The 19523-nt window shown below is 46.7% G+C and overlaps 5 protein-coding genes across 5 annotated transcripts; 2 read left to right on the top strand and 3 right to left on the bottom strand.

The window, feature by feature from the left end:
- Positions 1–149: 149 nt before the first annotated feature.
- Positions 150–698, bottom strand: ATNIH1004_011682 (RlpA-like double-psi beta-barrel domain-containing protein; the record flags this gene model as incomplete). The annotated part of the gene is made up of 1 exon (XM_033576244.1): positions 150–698. One exon carries the CDS (start codon positions 696–698, stop codon positions 150–152), a length of 549 nt encoding a protein of 182 aa, XP_033420908.1.
- Positions 699–1384: 686 nt separating this feature from the next.
- ATNIH1004_011681 (uncharacterized protein) lies at positions 1385–5606 on the top strand (the record flags this gene model as incomplete). The annotated part of the gene is made up of 4 exons (XM_033576243.1): positions 1385–1393; positions 1777–2070; positions 2123–5465; positions 5590–5606. The coding sequence occupies 4 exons, from the start codon at positions 1385–1387 to the stop codon at positions 5604–5606; spliced, it is 3663 nt and encodes a 1220-aa protein (XP_033420907.1).
- A 472-nt stretch (positions 5607–6078) lies between these two features.
- On the bottom strand, positions 6079–9537 carry ATNIH1004_011680 (uncharacterized protein; the record flags this gene model as incomplete). Its single annotated transcript, XM_033576242.1, has 5 exons — positions 6079–7760; positions 7814–8596; positions 8655–8942; positions 9022–9322; positions 9382–9537. The coding sequence occupies 5 exons, from the start codon at positions 9535–9537 to the stop codon at positions 6079–6081; spliced, it is 3210 nt and encodes a 1069-aa protein (XP_033420906.1).
- Positions 9538–15982: 6445 nt separating this feature from the next.
- On the top strand, positions 15983–16629 carry ATNIH1004_011679 (uncharacterized protein; the record flags this gene model as incomplete). Its single annotated transcript, XM_033576241.1, has 2 exons — positions 15983–15997; positions 16264–16629. 2 exons carry the CDS (start codon positions 15983–15985, stop codon positions 16627–16629), a joined length of 381 nt encoding a protein of 126 aa, XP_033420905.1.
- A 1416-nt stretch (positions 16630–18045) lies between these two features.
- Positions 18046–19279, bottom strand: ATNIH1004_011678 (uncharacterized protein; the record flags this gene model as incomplete). The annotated part of the gene is made up of 2 exons (XM_033576240.1): positions 18046–18302; positions 18364–19279. The coding sequence occupies 2 exons, from the start codon at positions 19277–19279 to the stop codon at positions 18046–18048; spliced, it is 1173 nt and encodes a 390-aa protein (XP_033420904.1).
- Between the last annotated feature and the right edge of the window lie 244 nt (positions 19280–19523).

Here is a 19523-nt window from a genome sequence, read left to right as displayed (position 1 = left end):
GTATTGCACAATATCCACAAATGTGGAAAGGTTTACGAGTAAGCTCTAGTTGAGAGTGCCTTGGAGGTTTATATTTGCCTACTTTTTTACTATCCCAATGCTATCGGGAATTTCTCTTCTTGGTATCCTGAAAAGGAAAATCTAAAGAGTTATTCGATCCACCACTCCACACCGAAGAGACGTCCCTCGGAGAAAGGAGCTAGTTCCCCGAAGAGGTGACGTGACAGGTCAAGGGATGTACCATCACAGCCATTGCATTTATCGACGACCCTTCCAGTCGCCAGGATCCTGCCGTAGCGGATGATCACGGTACGACCGCAGTTATTATCCCCCATGAAGCCCGCGGGTAGAGCCACAACATTCTCGGTAGAGCCATCATTGGTCCACTCACAGCTGCTCGGGGCGCTGGCAGAGGTGGCAGTATCGTAGTAGGTGGCCTCCCCCTTGCATGTGGAACTCTTGGAGCAGGGACCAATGTATCCGCCACCGTTGGTGGTCGACTGAGGGAAACCCGGAGAACTGGACGGGAGAGCCTTAACTGTGCTGCCGCCAGCTCGAGATGGAGAGAGACAGGCTACAGAGGTCGTAGCCGCCGCCCCCGCCGCCGCAGAAGAAGCTTGCCTAGCAGGCACACTGCAACATATTGAAACAGACGATCCAGTGAGAGCTAGGATTATAACTGCAAGGATCAAGAGCATTGTATGGAATTATCCTCTACGCATACCCTAGGGGAGAAGCGGCTGGATACATATATTTCTACTGTGAGGTATTATTAGACAATTGGAGCTATATATTTCAGGAGTCATATGACACATGCACTATGCCACAATAGAGCTGGAACATCGCAATAATGTCCATAGATTTCTGCCTCGGCGACAATAACGTAGAATCTCCATCGGGTACTACAAAAACCCGTCCCTAATCAACCACTAGGTTATGTTGTGGGAAGTGATGCGTAGGGAGCTATTCTATCAGCTACAGGCCAATCTTTAGCCTAAATAGGAAGTAGATGTCATTCGGTGGAAACACTAGGAATCATCGTATCTCAACCAACTGAGTCCCTTGCATTCCTACAGTATCTGGGTGCTCAACTCACTAAAGGATTGAGGGGTAGTTGGATTGTCAGTTACTTCCGCACCGTCAGGTCGAGCGGATTATTTATAGTGTTTCCGTAACAACAATAGACCTAATATATTGTGGCCAGAAAGCACCTATTTCCCCTAAATCGAAAGAACATCAATAGACCTCTATTTTGGAAATAGGTCCATTGGACGTGGAAGCTTCCTCGTCGCGCATCAGATAAAATAGTGTATATGTATTAGCGAACTGTTCGAGCTTCCTCCCGGGGAGGGGTGTAGATCACATTCCTAAACTTACACTATCAATGTATACGGTCAGCGTATTGATGCAGTATTATGCAGTATTGTGTACATTGGTATCAAAACAAGTACTATTGTTCTCGAACGGCAGAAACCTAGACTAATAACTTAGAATTATGGTATACATTCTCTTATTGAGCTTTGATTATCTTAGCTATTCAATGTGGAGAAGGGGAAAAGAGAGAAAAAGAAGAGTAAGAACGTACTGTAAATGCGTGACATATATCTTAAAAAGTTTCAGTTATAGTGTTACGTCTAGATCGGCCTTTTGCGTAAGTTTACGGGAGCCTATATATGCACGCAATAGGGATCCTAAACTTAGTTTAACATACATGCTGCCGTCGTCACAAACATATATTAGATACTTTCTATGAAAAAGCTAACTGCCAGACTATAGCGTGCCCATACCCACAATGCGACACATGGCCGTGCTATGAGCACTCGCCCTCAACAACAAAAAACATGTATGAACCCGGCAACTAAGAATGAGCTCTATCGTAAATCGTACGAGTTTTATACATCACACAGTTTGCGGACGCAACGAAAAGCATATGTGCTTGATCTACTCGATAAGGAACACCATAATTTGGGTGCTGCTTTTGGCAGGTTACTTGCAGTTCCTGCCCTCTGGGGTGAAAATGTGTTTTGCTTGCGCATTTTAGAAAAACTTCTTGACGGGCGCTGTGATCAGGTTCGTGGCCAGAAAAACGCTCTGCAAGCATCGCTGACTGTATGTCATATAGGAACTTATCCACTACCTGACTGTAATTTGGCGCTTCTGGGGATGGCTTGTAACTTTCCAGAAGCAAAATGACTTTCGGGAGTGCCTAGAACAAGTGGACGACGGATTTGACCGGCAATCGATGGCGAGGATCGACAAAGACACCGTTAGACAGCTCGAATTTACCATTCCTGGCTTGGATCCGAGAGTAACCAAGAAAGCTTCTTCGCAATCATTTCTCGGCTTTACTGTCGAAGAACGGGATCGTATACTTGGTAAGCTCAAAGCCTACACCGATGTAGTCCCTTCCTTAGCAACATTCTTTTATTATTCAACCACAGTTTTCTATCCGTGTGCCGAAGCCCTCGGGACATTTCTTGGTCAGCCCAAAGAAGATCTGAGAAACGCAACACGGAATGCCCTTGTTAGGAACAGAAGGCGGCGGTGCTTCATCCAAACCAATCAAAGGGGGGATGAAGTGGAAGGGGAGGAATGTACCACTCCCAGCACGAAGCAGGTTCTCGATTTGATCTACCGCCAGCTATGGCTCTGCGCAATGCGCCACTGGTACGCTTGGAAACGTGGAACTGAGGACGATAAGGAGCACGCCCATGGTGAGCTGGCATGCCTTGCTGGAGTATTGTCATCCAATACGTACCCTGCTGCTCAACATGTTGACTATCACGCCACCCAACCAACCTGCCCACCCCTCAAGAGAACACGGGGCAAAATCACAGAGAAGGTATTGGAAAAATACATACAAGGGGCGGGTCTCCTCTTCCTACGAAATGTTCATACCAGCCACGAGGCCAAAGTTCCAGTTACTGCATTTATTGTTCTCAAGCACATCTACTTAGCTTATCTTGGGAAGGTAGCCGTCCCTCCAGCCCGAAGAGTCCTGTCCAATGTGCCTAGGCCACGGAAACTTGGAACTGAAAACATTTCCGACAGTTGGACAGGGACTAGACGACGAGGATCGTTTTCTACGCATATAGCTTTGGACCACTCGCCGACGGCAACTATGGAGGCTCGAGCACAAACCTTTTGGAATGTACAGCCCGGACAATGTGCTCCGTGCCCTCAATGTAGCAGGCATATACCGGTAGCGGAAGGGGCACCACGGTCTTGCTTGCAGCCTACCATGCTGCCCGAAAGAGTGGACGACCATGAATTGCATAGTAGAATATCGGCTGGGCACGGGCCTTCAAAGCGCGTTGGATTCTCTCCAGAAACGCTCTTAAGGCAGAAACAAGATATCTATCGTCCGTCCGAGGAAGCATCCTACCCTTCATTACATCATTCGAATCTGCCTAGAATGGTGCCGGTCGGTTATCCCACAATCACAGTGGCGCCCGGGCCACCGACACAAACGTCACCATTTCTGCTAAATATCAGCATCACACGGCCAATAGATACTAGAACTAGCTCTAGAGATTCCCAACAAATTGCAACCAATCAACCAGCCCACTCTTCTGTTTCCAACCAAGGTGGCAGTTCCCCTGAGAGTAGTCGAGTACAGGGCCTCAGCAGAGAACCCGGTGGGTCGGGATTAGAAACTACTGTAAAAGAACTAATTTCCAAGCAAAGTCAAGGGTTCCATGACCTTATCCAACAACTAGAATCCCTGCAAGCAAAAAGAGATCAAAATGCGGAGCTATATTCCGGAGTTGCCGCTCGAAACCACACACTAGAGCTTGAGCTGGCTAGAACAGAGGAACGAGTAACCACTAGAGTTAACATAGTCGAGGAGAAAATGCGTTCGATAGCTCGAGCCTTGGAAAAAGCAAACACTGACGTGAGCAAGCTTCATAGAAAGGATCATGCGGCAGGTTTCCAAGAAGAACGGCTAGAGAAGACATTCTCCCTAATCCAACCTCTTGCAGCAGAGCTAGCCACAGTCCGATTGGAATCAGAGAGACGCCAAGAGGAAATATATACGGCCAAGCGACAGCATACAAAGAACCAGGAGGAGCTGAAGGCGTTACAGAAGCAGTTAAATGAAGAAAGGCTCGTCAAGGTGAAGGCGATCACGAGAATGAACGATCTGCGGGCCGATTTAGAACAAATCCAGGGCCAGATAGACGCCGAGAGGGCCACCCTCAGTGGTATGATTGCCGCGATCAAGGAGGCTTTAACCACCCAGAAACAGCAGTTCCATAAGGAAGTTGCCGAACACAATGTAAATGTGCAGAGACTACAAAGTAATCTCGATAGTGCATTGAAAAATATCGCAAGACTTGTTCAGGAACAAGAGTCCGCCACTCAAAAATTAACGCTCGCTGAAACAAGATATAAAAAAGCTGAGGCTGAGACAGAAACATTCCAAAGTCAACTTACAAATGAGATTGTTGCAAAAAGGAAGGCTGAAACCATGGTCAGAGAGCTGGAAACCAAACTCTCGGAGATGCAGGAACGTGATGGGAAGGCCAATGAGGAAATGTCGCTCCTGATTAAGGAACTAGATAACCTCCAGCACCATCTGCAGAAGTTAGAAAAGAGCACTAATCCACCTGACAACACAGAAGGAGCTAAGTCAAAAACCGTAGAGAACAGAACGCCAACGCCCCAGTGGGCTGGAAGTCCAACTGTCCGACCACCACTAGCAGCCTCCAGATCTGGACAACACCCCGCCCATCAACCTGCACACCTACAGAAGCAGAATTGTCAAGACAACACTCAAGCTCCAGTTATACATCCTCAAACGCTCCAAAAAGTGCCCCCAGAAGGTGAGGCGTGGAAAGAGCAATGGCAGTTCGTGAGAGCAATGGCACATAGTCAGCGTGAACGTTGTGGCACCATACGCCATGCGGTGGCTGGTCAGGTTACGCAACTCCAAAAGCTCATCGAATGGCATCGATGTGAAGACTCACGTGCCCGTGAGTTTCGCAGTGCCCTGACTAGTGAGGACGCAGGGTTGGAACTCTACCTCAGTAATCTCAGAGGTCTGGATGCATATGCTGCTCAGCAGTCTAAGAGCTGGTGTGAAAATGTGACGCCACTGTCGGCAGAGTATAGGGCTGCCTATAATGCAGCGGGGCAGTTCCTGGCACATGGCAGTGCATTGCTTGACGAGGTGGAGAAGCAGATTGCCGCACAGAAAAACCTCCTAGACATGGCAAAAGGTAAACTAGACATTAAAAGCCAACAACGCCTTCTCGAAATTCATGCCATGATTAATCCCCGCTGGGAGCAGCCCAATGAGAACCAGCTCAAGTCAATACTTACAGGCTTCCAGGAATTCGTAGTCCGTCAATTCCATTGGCTCGCCGGATCCCCTACCGAGAAATACGTCTTGGCACTACGGAATAGCCTCCAGCAGCAGCTTAATGAACAAACCATAAATATTAGAGACGAAATTCAAAAATGTATTACTCAATTAGAAAGCCAAAAAAACATGCATGAGGAATTTATAAAACTAAATAGAGAGTTTATCTCCATCTCATCCTTCTCTGGCCAGAGCCTCGACGGACAACTAAAATTGCTTTGCAGTGCAAAGCGGAATTTAGCTGCCTTTCATGAACGCCAAAGGTATCGGGAACAATATGCAAAAGAATGGGAAATAGGAAATAAAGAACAGGCCCTACAACCTCTAGAGACATTACAAATTGAGATTCAAGAACTACAAACTCAGTGGGCCCAGTCAGAACAAGACTTGGTAAACCTGCGACAGATGCTAAGAGAGAAAGAAGAAGAGAATGAAAAATTAACAGAAGAGGTTGTGCAATTGAAACAATCTCTGCAATTATATCATACTGAAATACTTCAAAATACGAAAATAACACAACTGCAACAACAGACGTACAATTGCCGAAATCAGATGGAAGAGATTCAACACCAGGATCCCTCAACGGGTCATCCAGAGTGCCAGAATCCCTCAGAGTACCAGGTTCCGGTTCATCCAGATCACCAGAATCCTTCGGACATTCAGGATCACACAATGGTTCATCTAGAGCACCAGAATCCCTTGGAGATTCAGGATCACACAATGGTTCTTCCAGAGCTATCAGAATCCCTTGGAGATTCAGGATCACACAATGGTTCTTCCAGAGCACCAGAATCCCTTGGAGTACCAGGTTCCGGTTCATCCAGAGCACCAGAATCCCTTGGAGTACCAGGTTCCGGTTCATCCAGATCACCAGAATCCTTCGGAGATTCAGGATCCCACAATGGTTCTCCCAGAGTATCAGAATCCCTTGGAGATTCAGGATCACACAATGGTTCTTCCAGAGCACCAGAATCCCTTGGAGTATCAGGTTCCGGTTCATCCAGATCACCAGACTCCCTTGGAGTACCAGGTTCCGGTTCATCCAGATCACCAGAATCCCTTGGAGATTCAGGATCACACAATGGTTCATCTAGAGCACCAGAATCCCTTGGAGTACCAGGTTCCGGTTCTTCCAGAGCACCAGAATCCCTTGGAGATTCAGGATCCCACAATGGTTCTCCCAGAGTATCAGAATCCCTCAGAGTACCAGGTTCCGGTTCATCCAGATCACCAGAATCCTTCGGAGATTCAGGATCCCACAATGGTTCTCCCAGAGTATCAGAATCCCTTGGAGATTCAGGATCACACAATGGTTCATCTAGAGCACCAGAATCCCTTAGAGATTCAGGATCACACAATGGTTCTTCCAGAGTATCAGAATCCCTCAGAGTACCAGGTTCCGGTTCTCCCAGAGTATCAGAATCCCTCAGAGTACCAGGTTCCGGTTCTTCCAGATCACCAGAATCCTTCGGAGATTCAGGATCCCACAATGGTTCTCCCAGAGTATCAGAATCCCTTGGAGTACCAGGTTCCGGTTCATCCAGATCACCAGAATCCCTCGGAGTACCAGGTTCCGGTTCATCCAGAGCACCAGAATCCCTCGGAGATTCAGGATCACACAATGGTTCATCTAGAGCACCAGAATCCCTTGGAGTATCAGGTTCCGGTTCTTCCAGAGCACCAGAATCCCTCGGAGATTCAGGATCCCACAATGGTTCTTCCAGAGCATCAGAACCCCTCAGAGTACCAGGTTCCGGTTCTTCCAGAGTATCAGAATCCCTCGGAGTACCAGGTTCCGGTTCATCCAGAGCACCAGAATCCCTTGGAGATTCAGGATCACACAATGGTTCTTCCAGAACACCAGAATCCCTCGGAGATTCAGGATCCCACAATGGTTCTCCCAGAGTATCAGAATCCCTTGGAGTACCAGGTTCCGGTTCATCCAGATCACCAGAATCCTTCGGAGATTCAGGATCACACAATGGTTCATCTAGAGCACCAGAATCCCTCAGAGTACCAGGTTCCGGTTCATCCAGATCACCAGAATCCTTCGGAGATTCAGGATCCCACAATGGTTCTCCCAGAGTATCAGAATCCCTTGGAGATTCAGGATCACACAATGGTTCATCTAGAGCACCAGAATCCCTTAGAGATTCAGGATCACACAATGGTTCTTCCAGAGTATCAGAATCCCTCAGAGTACCAGGTTCCGGTTCTCCCAGAGTATCAGAATCCCTCGGAGTACCAGGTTCCGGTTCATCCAGATCACCAGAATCCCTCGGAGATTCAGGATCACACAATGGTTCATCTAGAGCACCAGAATCCCTTGGAGTATCAGGTTCCGGTTCATCCAGATCACCAGAATCCTTCGGAGATTCAGGATCCCACAATGGTTCTCTAGAGCACCAGAATCCCTCAGAGTACCAGGTTCCGGTTCTTCCAGATCACCAGAATCCTTCGGAGATTCAGGATCACACAATGGTTCTTCCAGAGCACCAGGTTCCCTCGGAGATTCAGGATCCCACAATGGTTCTCCCAGAGTATCAGAATCCCTCAGAGTACCAGGTTCCGGTTCTTCCAGAACACCAGAATCCCTCGGAGATTCAGGATCCCACAATGGTTCTCCCAGAGTATCAGAATCCCTTGGAGTACCAGGTTCCGGTTCATCCAGATCACCAGAATCCTTCGGAGATTCAGGATCACACAATGGTTCATCTAGAGCACCAGAATCCCTCAGAGTACCAGGTTCCGGTTCATCCAGATCACCAGAATCCTTCGGAGATTCAGGATCACACAATGGTTCTTCCAGAGCACCAGGTTCCCTCGGAGATTCAGGATCACACAATGGTTCATCTAGAGCACCAGAATCCCTTAGAGATTCAGGATCACACAATGGTTCTTCCAGAGTATCAGAATCCCTCAGAGTACCAGGTTCCGGTTCTCCCAGAGTATCAGAATCCCTCGGAGTACCAGGTTCCGGTTCATCCAGATCACCAGAATCCCTCGGAGATTCAGGATCACACAATGGTTCATCTAGAGCACCAGAATCCCTTGGAGTATCAGGTTCCGGTTCTTCCAGAGCACCAGAATCCCTCGGAGATTCAGGATCCCACAATGGTTCTCCCAGAGTATCAGAATCCCTTGGAGTACCAGGTTCCGGTTCATCTAGAGCACCAGAATCCCTTGGAGATTCAGGATCACACAATGGTTCTTCCAGAGCTATCAGAATCCCTTGGAGATTCAGGATCACACAATGGTTCTTCCAGAGCACCAGAATCCCTTGGAGTACCAGGTTCCGGTTCATCCAGATCACCAGAATCCTTCGGAGATTCAGGATCCCACAATGGTTCTCCCAGAGTATCAGAATCCCTCGGAGATTCAGGATCACACAATGGTTCTTCCAGAGCACCAGGTTCCCTCGGAGATTCAGGATCCCACAATGGTTCTCCCAGAGTATCAGAATCCCTCAGAGTACCAGGTTCCGGTTCTTCCAGAGTATCAGAATCCCTCGGAGTACCAGGTTCCGGTTCATCCAGAGCACCAGAATCCCTTGGAGATTCAGGATCACACAATGGTTCTTCCAGAACACCAGAATCCCTCGGAGATTCAGGATCCCACAATGGTTCTCCCAGAGTATACAGAATCCCTCAGAGTACCAGGTTCCGGTTCTTCCAGATCACCAGAATCCTTCGGAGATTCAGGATCCCACAATGGTTCTCCCAGAGTATCAGAATCCCTTGGAGTACCAGGTTCCGGTTCATCCAGATCACCAGAATCCTTCGGAGATTCAGGATCACACAATGGTTCATCTAGAGCACCAGAATCCCTCAGAGTACCAGGTTCCGGTTCATCCAGATCACCAGAATCCTTCGGAGATTCAGGATCACACAATGGTTCTTCCAGAGCACCAGAATCCCTCAGAGTACCAGGTTCCGGTTCTTCCAGATCACCAGAATCCTTCGGAGATTCAGGATCCCACAATGGTTCTCCCAGAGTATCAGAATCCCTCAGAGTACCAGGTTCCGGTTCATCCAGATACCAGAATCCTTCGGAGATTCAGGATCACACAATGGTTCTTCCAGAGCACCTGAATCCCTCAGAGTATCAGGTTCTGGTTCATCCAGAGTACCGGAATCCCTCAGTGGTTCATCATACGCAGTGTCGGGACCCATCAGAGATTCCTGCAGAGCAAATGAACCTACCCCGTTCTCAACCGGAGTCTGCTCTCGATTATACAGTATTTCCCCCCTGCCTGAGTGGAAGCGGATCAAGTGTCTATAAGAAGCAGACTGCTGAGCTGATAAGTGCGGAAGGTGGTAGTGTGAAAGGCCGGGAGTTGGCTGTTGCTGAGAATAAGAGGGTACAATCCAATATTGTCGTTCCACCTATGGAACATCAAAGCAACAGTGGTATAGATTCTGGTGTACTACGTAGTATCAACAAAACAATGGAGGCTATTCCCACAGACCACAGTCTAGCTTTACGAATGGAAGCTAATAGTGTATTCACCGATTATGGAAGCGGCAAATACAGAGAAACTGCAGGCCAACCTACAATATCCAGCAATGCAGCCAACGCCAATTCATCAGCACTGCAACTTGATTTTGACTTTGCTTGCACGCTACCACGGCAAGAGAGGAAGCTCAGCGGAAATTCTCTGTCGGGGGTAACAGTAGTGCGGTATGATCTGCGACCCAGATTGAAATATACGACGCCCGATAATCCAACCAACTGTAATTCCTCGGCACTAGAAAATATCTTTACTCCTACTGACAAGCAGGGTGTTAAAAAACCCAACGCGAAAAAGAGGCCTAAGAGGGCCCGGCCTCGGCCTACATTGCCGTATAAAGCGCCGAGACAAATTTCCTACGCAAGAAACCGAAAACGTGCACCTACTAATTCAGCCAACACCAAATTATCTTCACCATGGGAAAAGCCTTTGACAGGCGACAATCAACCAAACCGCAAGCCACCAGAAAATGCGGATAAATTTATAGCAAACAAATTCGATGAAGTTGTTCTGCACTCGTGTCGGTGGTTAAGAAGTGGGAAGAAGAGGGCTAAGTCTCCACAGAACGATATAAGAAAGAAGAGGACTAAGTTCGAATCCTAGTCTTTTGCTCCTGGCGCAGTGGTTTTCTCAGTCGAAATGTTCCCCATTGGGTGTATTGTGACATAAGAAAGAACTGCAATGATATAAGAAAGAAGAGGACTAAGCTTCCACTGAACGGTATGAGAAAGAACAGAAATGCTGTTCCCAGGACCCAACCAGAGAATTACACATGCATCAGTCACTGAAGAATCAAAGTGTCTTCCCTAGGGAGTCGACAGGTTGTTGGAAGATATCGTTTGTCGGTTTATGGTCATGGATCCTCTACGGCCTAGCTTAGAGAAGATGGTGAAGTCAAGATTCTCGGAAAATTGGATTTACCATTATGTCGACCAAAGTGGGCCATTACATTATTCAGCATCCGCTTGGTCCGACTTTGTTCCCTTGTTTTCACCTTTTATATTCAGTTCTCCCAGATAGATTCAGATAGTTAGAGACCTTACTGTATACTTTTCAATGCAGATCCATTATTATTCATATGATTGGCGATACTTGCTCATATGTACGTAGTTCCGCGTTGTTAGCCCGAGAGCATGATATGATACTAGGAGAGTCATGGTTTAATGGTCCAGATGACTCGCAGATCGAATTCGAAAATAGCCCACCGCCTTCGGGATGGGGGTCCACTACACTGGTAGAACAATTCACACTCTGATAGAACTGTTGTGAAATTCAGGGGAGATGCGCAGGGAGCTATTCTATCAGCTACAGGCCAACTAGGCCTAATTAGGAAGTAGATGTCATTCAGTGGAAACACCAGGAATCGCAGTATCTTAACCAACTGAGCCTACTAAGCGGTTCCCTATATTCTCATTGAGGTGTTTAGTATCTAAATGATTCAGGGGTTTTGAACGGCTTCGTATACCCGCACCGCCAAGTCGGTACGGTACGGATCATAGTATTTCCGTAACACGTATTATAATAGGTAGATAGGGTGGAAAATAGCCCGACATCCAGTGGTTAAAGATGATAAGTCGAGTGTGGTGGCAACACTGCAAAAAGAATTTGATTCCGATCAGCGTAGTCAATAAATGTAAGATTAATGGCCGTCTAAACTAAAAGCCGGTCGCCTCGTCCAGCCTTTTGCTTGGTATACCGGTTAAATACTCGTTGAAGCCAGTGTAAACCCAGTGCATCGCAACTCTAGCCGTTTTCAGTACTGGCAAAGAAAGCTATTTCGCTCGAATGGTTAAAATCCTTAAGCTAGGACTCCTACAGGTTATTTGATTCCCCTTTGTAGATAAGGGCTAGTGGAAGGTGGGAGTAGTCAGCACAGATTGCAGTAGTTAACATAATTAGAGTAATAAACTCCCGGTTCTCATCTTGACTTGCTCCGAGAAGTTTCCCACGTCTAAGGGCATCTCGGGGGACTACTCGCTTGGTAAAGTGAGAGAGGCCGATTTGGAATCCATTCTCGTCAAAATTATAAACATTTGAGAGGTGGATGTTGTATTTTCCGATTTTCTCGTGGAGCTAGTTAAATCCTGTCAGCAAATAATAACCCAACAGCGTATATTCGCGTATTGTAGTTTAAAGCCACGGAAAAAAAAAAAAAAAAAAAAACGCAGTAAAAAGCAATCTTACTAAATTGAAGTGAAAATACCTGGAATTATCAGCGACCTTCCGCTGATAGTCTATGGTCCGCAAATACAAGCTGTGAAGACGGCCGTAGTGTCGCTTCCGGATGCAGCTCATCTAGTTGACACACAGCGTGGTCCCTGCAATTTCCTCGGCGATGTTTTTCAACATTTGAGGGCTATGTGGGATACCACGGTTGGATAATTTATTAACATGCTCAATAAGAACTTCTGAGTTAGAGTTCGCGTCCTGTATTGAGGCTTGGAAGCGGCGCCATGACTTGGACTTGTGGATATTATATTTTCTCGCAGTTTCTGCATATTTAGGGTGTTCCTGCTATTGCAATTCTAAAATCGCTTTTGCAATATGAGCGTTGTGGTCCATTTCATGCTTGGTTGAAAAAGACACGTCGTGATCTACGTTATTATGAAAGCACGGATTCCTTGTGCTTTTTGTGCTTTTTCTCGAATACATGGGACGGCCATGCGAAAGAAAACTTCCACTGGATACTCAGAAGTGAAGTGCTGTGATCCAACTCTAGATCAGGGAATTGACATTAAATAGAGAGAACTAAGCCACTGACTTTTATGAGCGTACGGAGTATATCGTTGGTATACAGGGCACATATAAGTGAGGACTTCGCGGATCTTTTGGATAATCCCTTGGGCCGATCCTATATTCATAACTGGGGGAATTGATTTTATGATTATGATCATGGTTTTTAAGTTTCTAACTATGTTCAAGGACGTGATACCAGTTGCGATGTCACTGAATAATGGCCGGATCAACCCATTAAAAATTCGGTACTTTGGCACGCCTGCCGATAGAAATAGTCGGTATCAAGACAAGCCTAGGAAAGTATCGTTAATCCAGAGATACTGTGTCTTCATTTAAGGACTTTAAAATCTCCCTGGATAACCCCAACAAGTGATAGCCAGATAAAATGTAAGCCCAGATGACTGATTTTGGTTTAGTTTATTTCCCACTGTTTAAGATTGAACCTGCATACTATCGGTGGGTGCAAATCTAGATATCATTTAGACTAAAATTGCTGAATATATTGATTCGCGTATGTTCAATTCCAATGTAGAGATAACATGTGTATTGCTGGTCGAAAGGTGAGTTGGGCAGGTATATGGAGGCCATGAGTTTCCTAAAATAGCATGGGCATAATTTATCTCTATACTCCCGGAATAGATAGTCTGGCTTTCTTCTTTTATAGCATAAAAAGGTACCATCTCCTCCGTGACCATGTATTCTTGTTAATTTCTGAATTAAAATGCACGGTCGTCAGTTCACTCCCATTAAAAAAAACATCGAGGCTTATCCCTTACGAACAAGCGGCAAGGGCGGGAAGGGGCTTGGTCGGGGAGGTGACAAGCGCCACCACAAGATCTTGCGTGACAATATCCAGAGTATCAATAAGCCCACCATCCGTCGCCTCGCCCGTCGTGGGGGTGTCAAACGTATATCCGCTGCGGTGTACGAAGAAACACGGAGCGTTCTTAAGGTTTTTCTCGAGAGTGTAATCCGTGATGCTGTTACCTACACCGAGTACGCTCATAGAAAAACTGTTACTCCCCTCGACATCGTGCATGCTCTCAAACTTCAAGGGCGTAAGTTTTTAATACATACAGTATCTTTTTACCCATCCTTATATATTCTTTGCAGGTACAATTTATGGCTTCGAAAAACCCCCCACTCAGTGCTCGCAGAGGCAGCCGAAAAAAAACCGACGCCGCCCACTTCCGCAGCTCTCAGATAATCTCAAGTTACCTCTGATAATATTAGATTCTGAAACGGATGATAACGAGGAACTGGCCTCCAGGAGTACTACAAGTAGTAAAACAGTGTGGTATAATTCCCTCTCAAACTGTTTCTTTCGAGATATGAACATTGACAGTATAGCAGGCAGCTGTCGTATCCCCCGAGCGGAAAAAACATGCTCACGATATACGAGAGAGATCTTTCCCAGCTTGATCCTCACAGTTGGCTAGGCGATAATCTTATTGGGTTTTATATCCGTTTCCTGGAAGATCATCTTGAACGACGTGACTTAAGCTTAGCAAAACAAATACATTTCTTCGACCCTCTGTTCTTTAGCATCCTGACGGAGGGCACGGCGGAGGGGATCAACTACGCACGCATTGAAAAATGGACCAAAAACAAAGACATATTCCAGCTTTCACATATTATAGTGCCCATCCATGAAGGCGGCCATTGGTACGCTGCGATCATCAATCGGCCATCCTCGCTGTTGGATAAGCAAGGCCAATGCACCATCATTATGCTTGATTCCTTGAATATAGACCACGGTGTGACTATTATGAAGCTCCAGAAATACCTCGCTAAAGAGTTGTGGTCCAAGCAAAGGCAGACGGTTGATCTAAATCTTTTCAATACAGTAGAAGCGAAAAACATTCCTCAGCAGGAAGACAATAATAGCTGCGGCCTCTTTCTTCTGGCTTACTTAGAGAAGATTACTCAAGACCCCGGGCATATGATCGGTCAACTCGTAGAACCCGCATCGGACAATATTGACTGGGCCGGGCTCGTACCGAACAGCCTTCGTAGTCGCATGCACGCTTTTCTGATGGAATTGCACGAGGAAAACAAGCAACTCAGTCATGAAGAGACAAAAAATCAAAAACGCATGGTGGATAGGACCCCGATATCCTATCTCCTCGGGACACCTGCGCAACTCTGAGCTACATATGGGAATTTAAGGTACCCTTATAACACTATTAACTGGTGTTTTGGAATCTTCCCAAGTTGAACTATGGCAGTAGCCGATCGCTCTTGTCGTTCTGGATACTATCGGCTTCCCATAGAATATGTTACTGGCAAGCCACGCTGCGGCTGTTGAGTGTAGCCGATGTTAAATAACTCTAGTGCAGTGACCAACAAATTACTTAATTAAAAGCAAATGCTCCTTACCACGAGTGTGGGGCTTCTGGCACTTCTGAAGCAGAGGAATAAGCAAACTACATTTAGCTTACTTGAGGTACGACGGATAAAACAGATACTAAAAGGCGAACTGTCCTATTATTATATATAATATTTCTACATTGCGAACGAAGATCTGTGATATAAAGATGAACTGCAGAGAGATACTTCCAGATCCGTGGCCATAGGCAGGCATGAGTGGCATAATTGTTATGCGGTTTGCTGTAAGTATGGCTTGTATTTACTGCAGGAGAACAGACAAGGGTACAACAGTTGGTTGTCGAGGTACCAATTAGCTGCTGATTCGACGTTTGGAAAGGGACAGATAGCTATACCCCACTGTTGAAAGATACTTATTGATATTGAGAGATCATACAGTAGTAGATTCCGTCAGTTGTAGTTTCTGGTGTATTCTATCTGTCACGTTGAGGGGACTTGGCTTGATTAACAATTTGACAGAGATACCACCACTATCTGCCTTGTGCAGTAATTCTCAGTATATAATTTCGCTGGGGCAAGCGAATACATCGGGTCTTTAGTGTCAGCCACAGACCAAAGGAATACATTAACATTGCATTGATTATATATAAAAAGTTCTCCCGTTGGGATGCAATTGGAGGGATGTGCAGGGGCATTTAATAGACTGGCAGCATGGATATCAAGTAGAAGGGGAATATATACAGCACTCTATTCAGCAGTATTATTTAAATGGATGCTGGTGTTGGTATGTCTAGTTAGATTCATACCAAAGAACAAAAATGGATAAAAAATTCGAGACACTATTTGGGCTATGTGTAATATCTCTTACAGGAAATCCAGGGAACCAACTTAAAGGTAGACATGGCCTAATTTCTGCATGCGGTGCTATTTTTATACCAATGCCAAGGTGTGGAGCATATACTATCAATTACAGAGGTGCTTCCATAGGTTGTGTAATGTAGATTTAAGCTGGAATCAACTAAATAGTCGACCGCCATACCCGCATGGTGATTAAAGAGGTAGGTACTGTAACAGGTCAAATGAGTTGCCATAGAGATGGTCTAAAAGGTAGCCTGCCTGTGCAGTCAACTAAAAAGTATGAAAAGCCACTACCCCCGCTACCAGGAGCCCAGGTTCCACTCGTTCCAGCCCCTTTAAATGTATCCAAACCGCCGTCGGCAGTCGTTTGTCGCCCATTTACCTATGCGTCTATAACCGCCAGGACACCCACGGACCCTGGCGGAGATGCGTGGCGGTCCTGGTGCTAATGTGGGCGCCGACACAGGGACACTCCCGAGAGGGCCACTTTCGAAGGAGCGCATTGGAGGATGTCTTGGCATATATACCTATGCTAGGCGGAGGCGAATTACTCCAAAAAGCTGCAGAGCACGTTCTGGCTCATGTGCCCGATCTGGAGGCTCTCGGGAGTCAGAGCTCAGTGCTTGAGGCTGTCTTCGGCCGGAGCGGGCTACCCTTTTCCCGGAGTGCTCTGCTGCGTGTATCACCAGCCTTTTGGGAGCTTCGCGAAACGGGATTCCAGCAGGAGCAGCACGACAGGGTGCGCAACACATCCTATCTCAGCAGCCTTAAAGACGAAATGTCCATCGTAGAACAGCTCCGGAATCATCTCCTCATGCCGACCCGGCCTTGACGGGGGCCGATGTGGATACGCTGTTGCTCGAATTTGGACCTTTTCTCTCATTTTCGCTGTGGGAATGTCCAGCAAGAAGTACAGCTCTGGCTGGCGGGTAAATCCAAGGCGCTTCCAAACACTCGTCCAGAAGCCTCCTAGACCAACACTTCGGCTGGGCAATGCAGGCGGTTTGCACCTGCATGAGCTGGAACTGCTGCTCCGGGTTATAGTGATCTAGAGCAAGAGATCTGGAAACTTCTGGGCACATATTCATTGGACAGTACCTTTTCTGGGATAGATGGTAGGTTATCGTATATTGCTCCCTTCCGGCCATCGATTCCTCCAACTAATCTATCAGCTACAGACAATGGGTTACATCCATCCTCTCCTCCGGAATACCGACTATACAAGATCTATTGACATCAAGCAACCCGTGGAATAAGGCTCCTCGGCGGCACCATACCATTCAGGAACCACTGTGGCCTGGTGTTCTGCGGGGTCCTGCCGGCATCGTATAAAGCTGCTCCTGCAGCGTGGCTTACCAAAGCAACAAGCCTACTGCCAAGCCGCCAAAGTGTTTTAATATTCCTATGTTCCCTTACAAGCAAATGGAAATGTGTTATTGTTATATTACTATTATGTTTCCGCTCATCTACTATAGCAAAGACATGCCAGTGGAATGAGCACTGACAAAGTCACAAATTAAAACTAAATCTTTAGTATTATTTGTTTTTCTCAAGACTGAGTGCTAGGAGGGCGCTTAGTAAGAAACCTAGCAACAATTCAGTTGGCAGGAGAGTTGTTGTAGTACCCCCGTAGTTTAGATTTGGGGTCGTGGTAGGTACGGTGGGTGCCCGAGATACGCTAGTCCTTTCAATAGAGGTGTTTCCGGAGGATGGAATCGTTAATCGTGATGTTGTGTGCGATAGAGTCTGATTGTCTTGTAGAGTTGTGGTGGCTCCGTGAAACGGGGTTCCGGCTGTTGAAGATATTGGGCTTTTTGACTTATTAATATTAATGTCAGCCATTGAGAGTGATGTACTGTAACGCTAACCACTGGCTCTGTGGTGGTTGCTCCTACTGCTGTCGATGGAGTGGCGAGGGAGAGACTGTCCGGGAGTGTGTCGCAGTAGAGTAAGAACTGCTGGAATTCTGGGAGGTGTGACGGCGTGTTGGGTATTATTAGCCACTGCTTGGCAGACCTTACAGTTGCAAAAGTCGCTGGAACGGTGATCCCGTTGCACAGCTGGGTGTTTTCCCCTCTGACTCAGCTTCTAACATGGCATCATTACACTCGTCAAAACACTGACCCGGCACCGTACTGGCCTTTCCCGGGTGATCTGGTGGCCGAAAGGAAAGCGGAAAATCCCATACGTTAAGCCGAATGCAAAGGGATTAAGATTAAAATATCCGGCGAGACGTCAAATGTCCGATCTATCTGATGTCACTGGGGGCCCCAATATTGCGTATAGAAGCGGCGGCCGGGGATGCATTCTTCGGGGCGGCATACATATATATCGGCGGGAGGCCCCGCTTCGAAGTTGCAGTCCCCATCGAGCGCTGACTTCTGTGGATGGCAGAGATAACCTGGAGGGCACCCCCAGGTGTAGTCTGTAGGCAGAGGCGTTGGTGGGGTATAGGTAGGATTCGTAATACGGGTAGGGCAAATTGATAATTCTGCGATGGTTTCTCTATACATGGCTCATTAGCCCTGTCTAACATAGTTATTCTCAAATCCAGAGGGATCAATACCGGTGGTGGCTGTGGCCGGCAAGCCCAACGAGGGCAACACAGTCGATGTAACTTCTAGTGTAGTCTCCCAAACAAGGCCTGCATCTGTGTTACCCGATGTCGTATCTGGTGCAGTAGGGGTATTTTTAGGCAAGGGCTCATCTGTAAAACGGCCGTCCCCTGTCCTGATATTGTTCTCATTATTGGAACAGTGACTGTTATTGTCGAGTGGGATAGTAGTAGTGATGGTAACTGTCTCCTGTCTTGATATTGTTTTGGTTACTGGGATAGAGATTGTCGTACCGTCAGCTGGAATAGTTGTGGTGATAGAGTCAGTTACTGTGTTGGTAGCCGTTTTCGAAAATGTCCCTGTAACAGGCGCTGTAAGCGTTGTGGCCTTTGTAAGAGAGACAGTACTCAAGTAGGTCGCAGTCTCCGTGGTTGTCGTGTTAACTGTTCTAGTCTCCCACTCTGTCGATGTGATAGTAGTACCAACCACTGAGGTGGAGAGCCGTGTGGAAGTTTCCGTCGAATTCCTCCAGACAGTGGACGTAGCCGGAGCTACTGGAGTCGTAGAAGTTGTGATGGTTGGGTTCTCAGAACTAGTAGATTTGGCAGTCGTAGTGCTTGGGAGTGTGGAAGGTGACACGGTAGCTGTGCTTAGCCAGGTCGTGCTTTCAGTGCAACCGCAGTCAGTTGTGTCTGTAGATGTGGAGGAGATGGTAATGGTCGTAATTAATCGTTTTTGTACAAGGGTCAAATCTGGATGGAATGAGAGACTTGTGGTATTCAAGCTGCTTCCAACCTTGGTGGCAGGAGAAGATTTACTCATCAACGATGGATTTTTGTTGAGGGCAGCTTGTGTTAGACCTCCGAACATTAGAGGCAGAAGACGAGCTAACAGGTAAAAGTATGCAAAGTAGCGCGTTCTTATCATTGTGGGTGGAAAATAATATATAATATGAGACTATACTGCTAGTACCATAGGACTGAAACATATCACTAGAAAAATAAGCTGCCACGTATCTTGATATTTATGTCTAAACGAAATATCATGACGACAGAGCAAACTGGCGGGTCGGTCATAGGTTTGTTTCTACTGTATCTAACCTAACCAACCCATTTAACTAACTTAGTAGTGCGTGACATAACACCCTGAACATAAATAATACATATGCGTC

The sequence above is a fragment of the Aspergillus tanneri genome (genome assembly GCF_003426965.1).
Source record: "Aspergillus tanneri strain NIH1004 chromosome Unknown AapTan_9_pilon_pilon_pilon, whole genome shotgun sequence".
NCBI classification, from domain to species: Eukaryota; Fungi; Ascomycota; class Eurotiomycetes; order Eurotiales; family Aspergillaceae; genus Aspergillus; species Aspergillus tanneri.
This window is presented reverse-complemented; position numbering and strand designations above follow the sequence as displayed.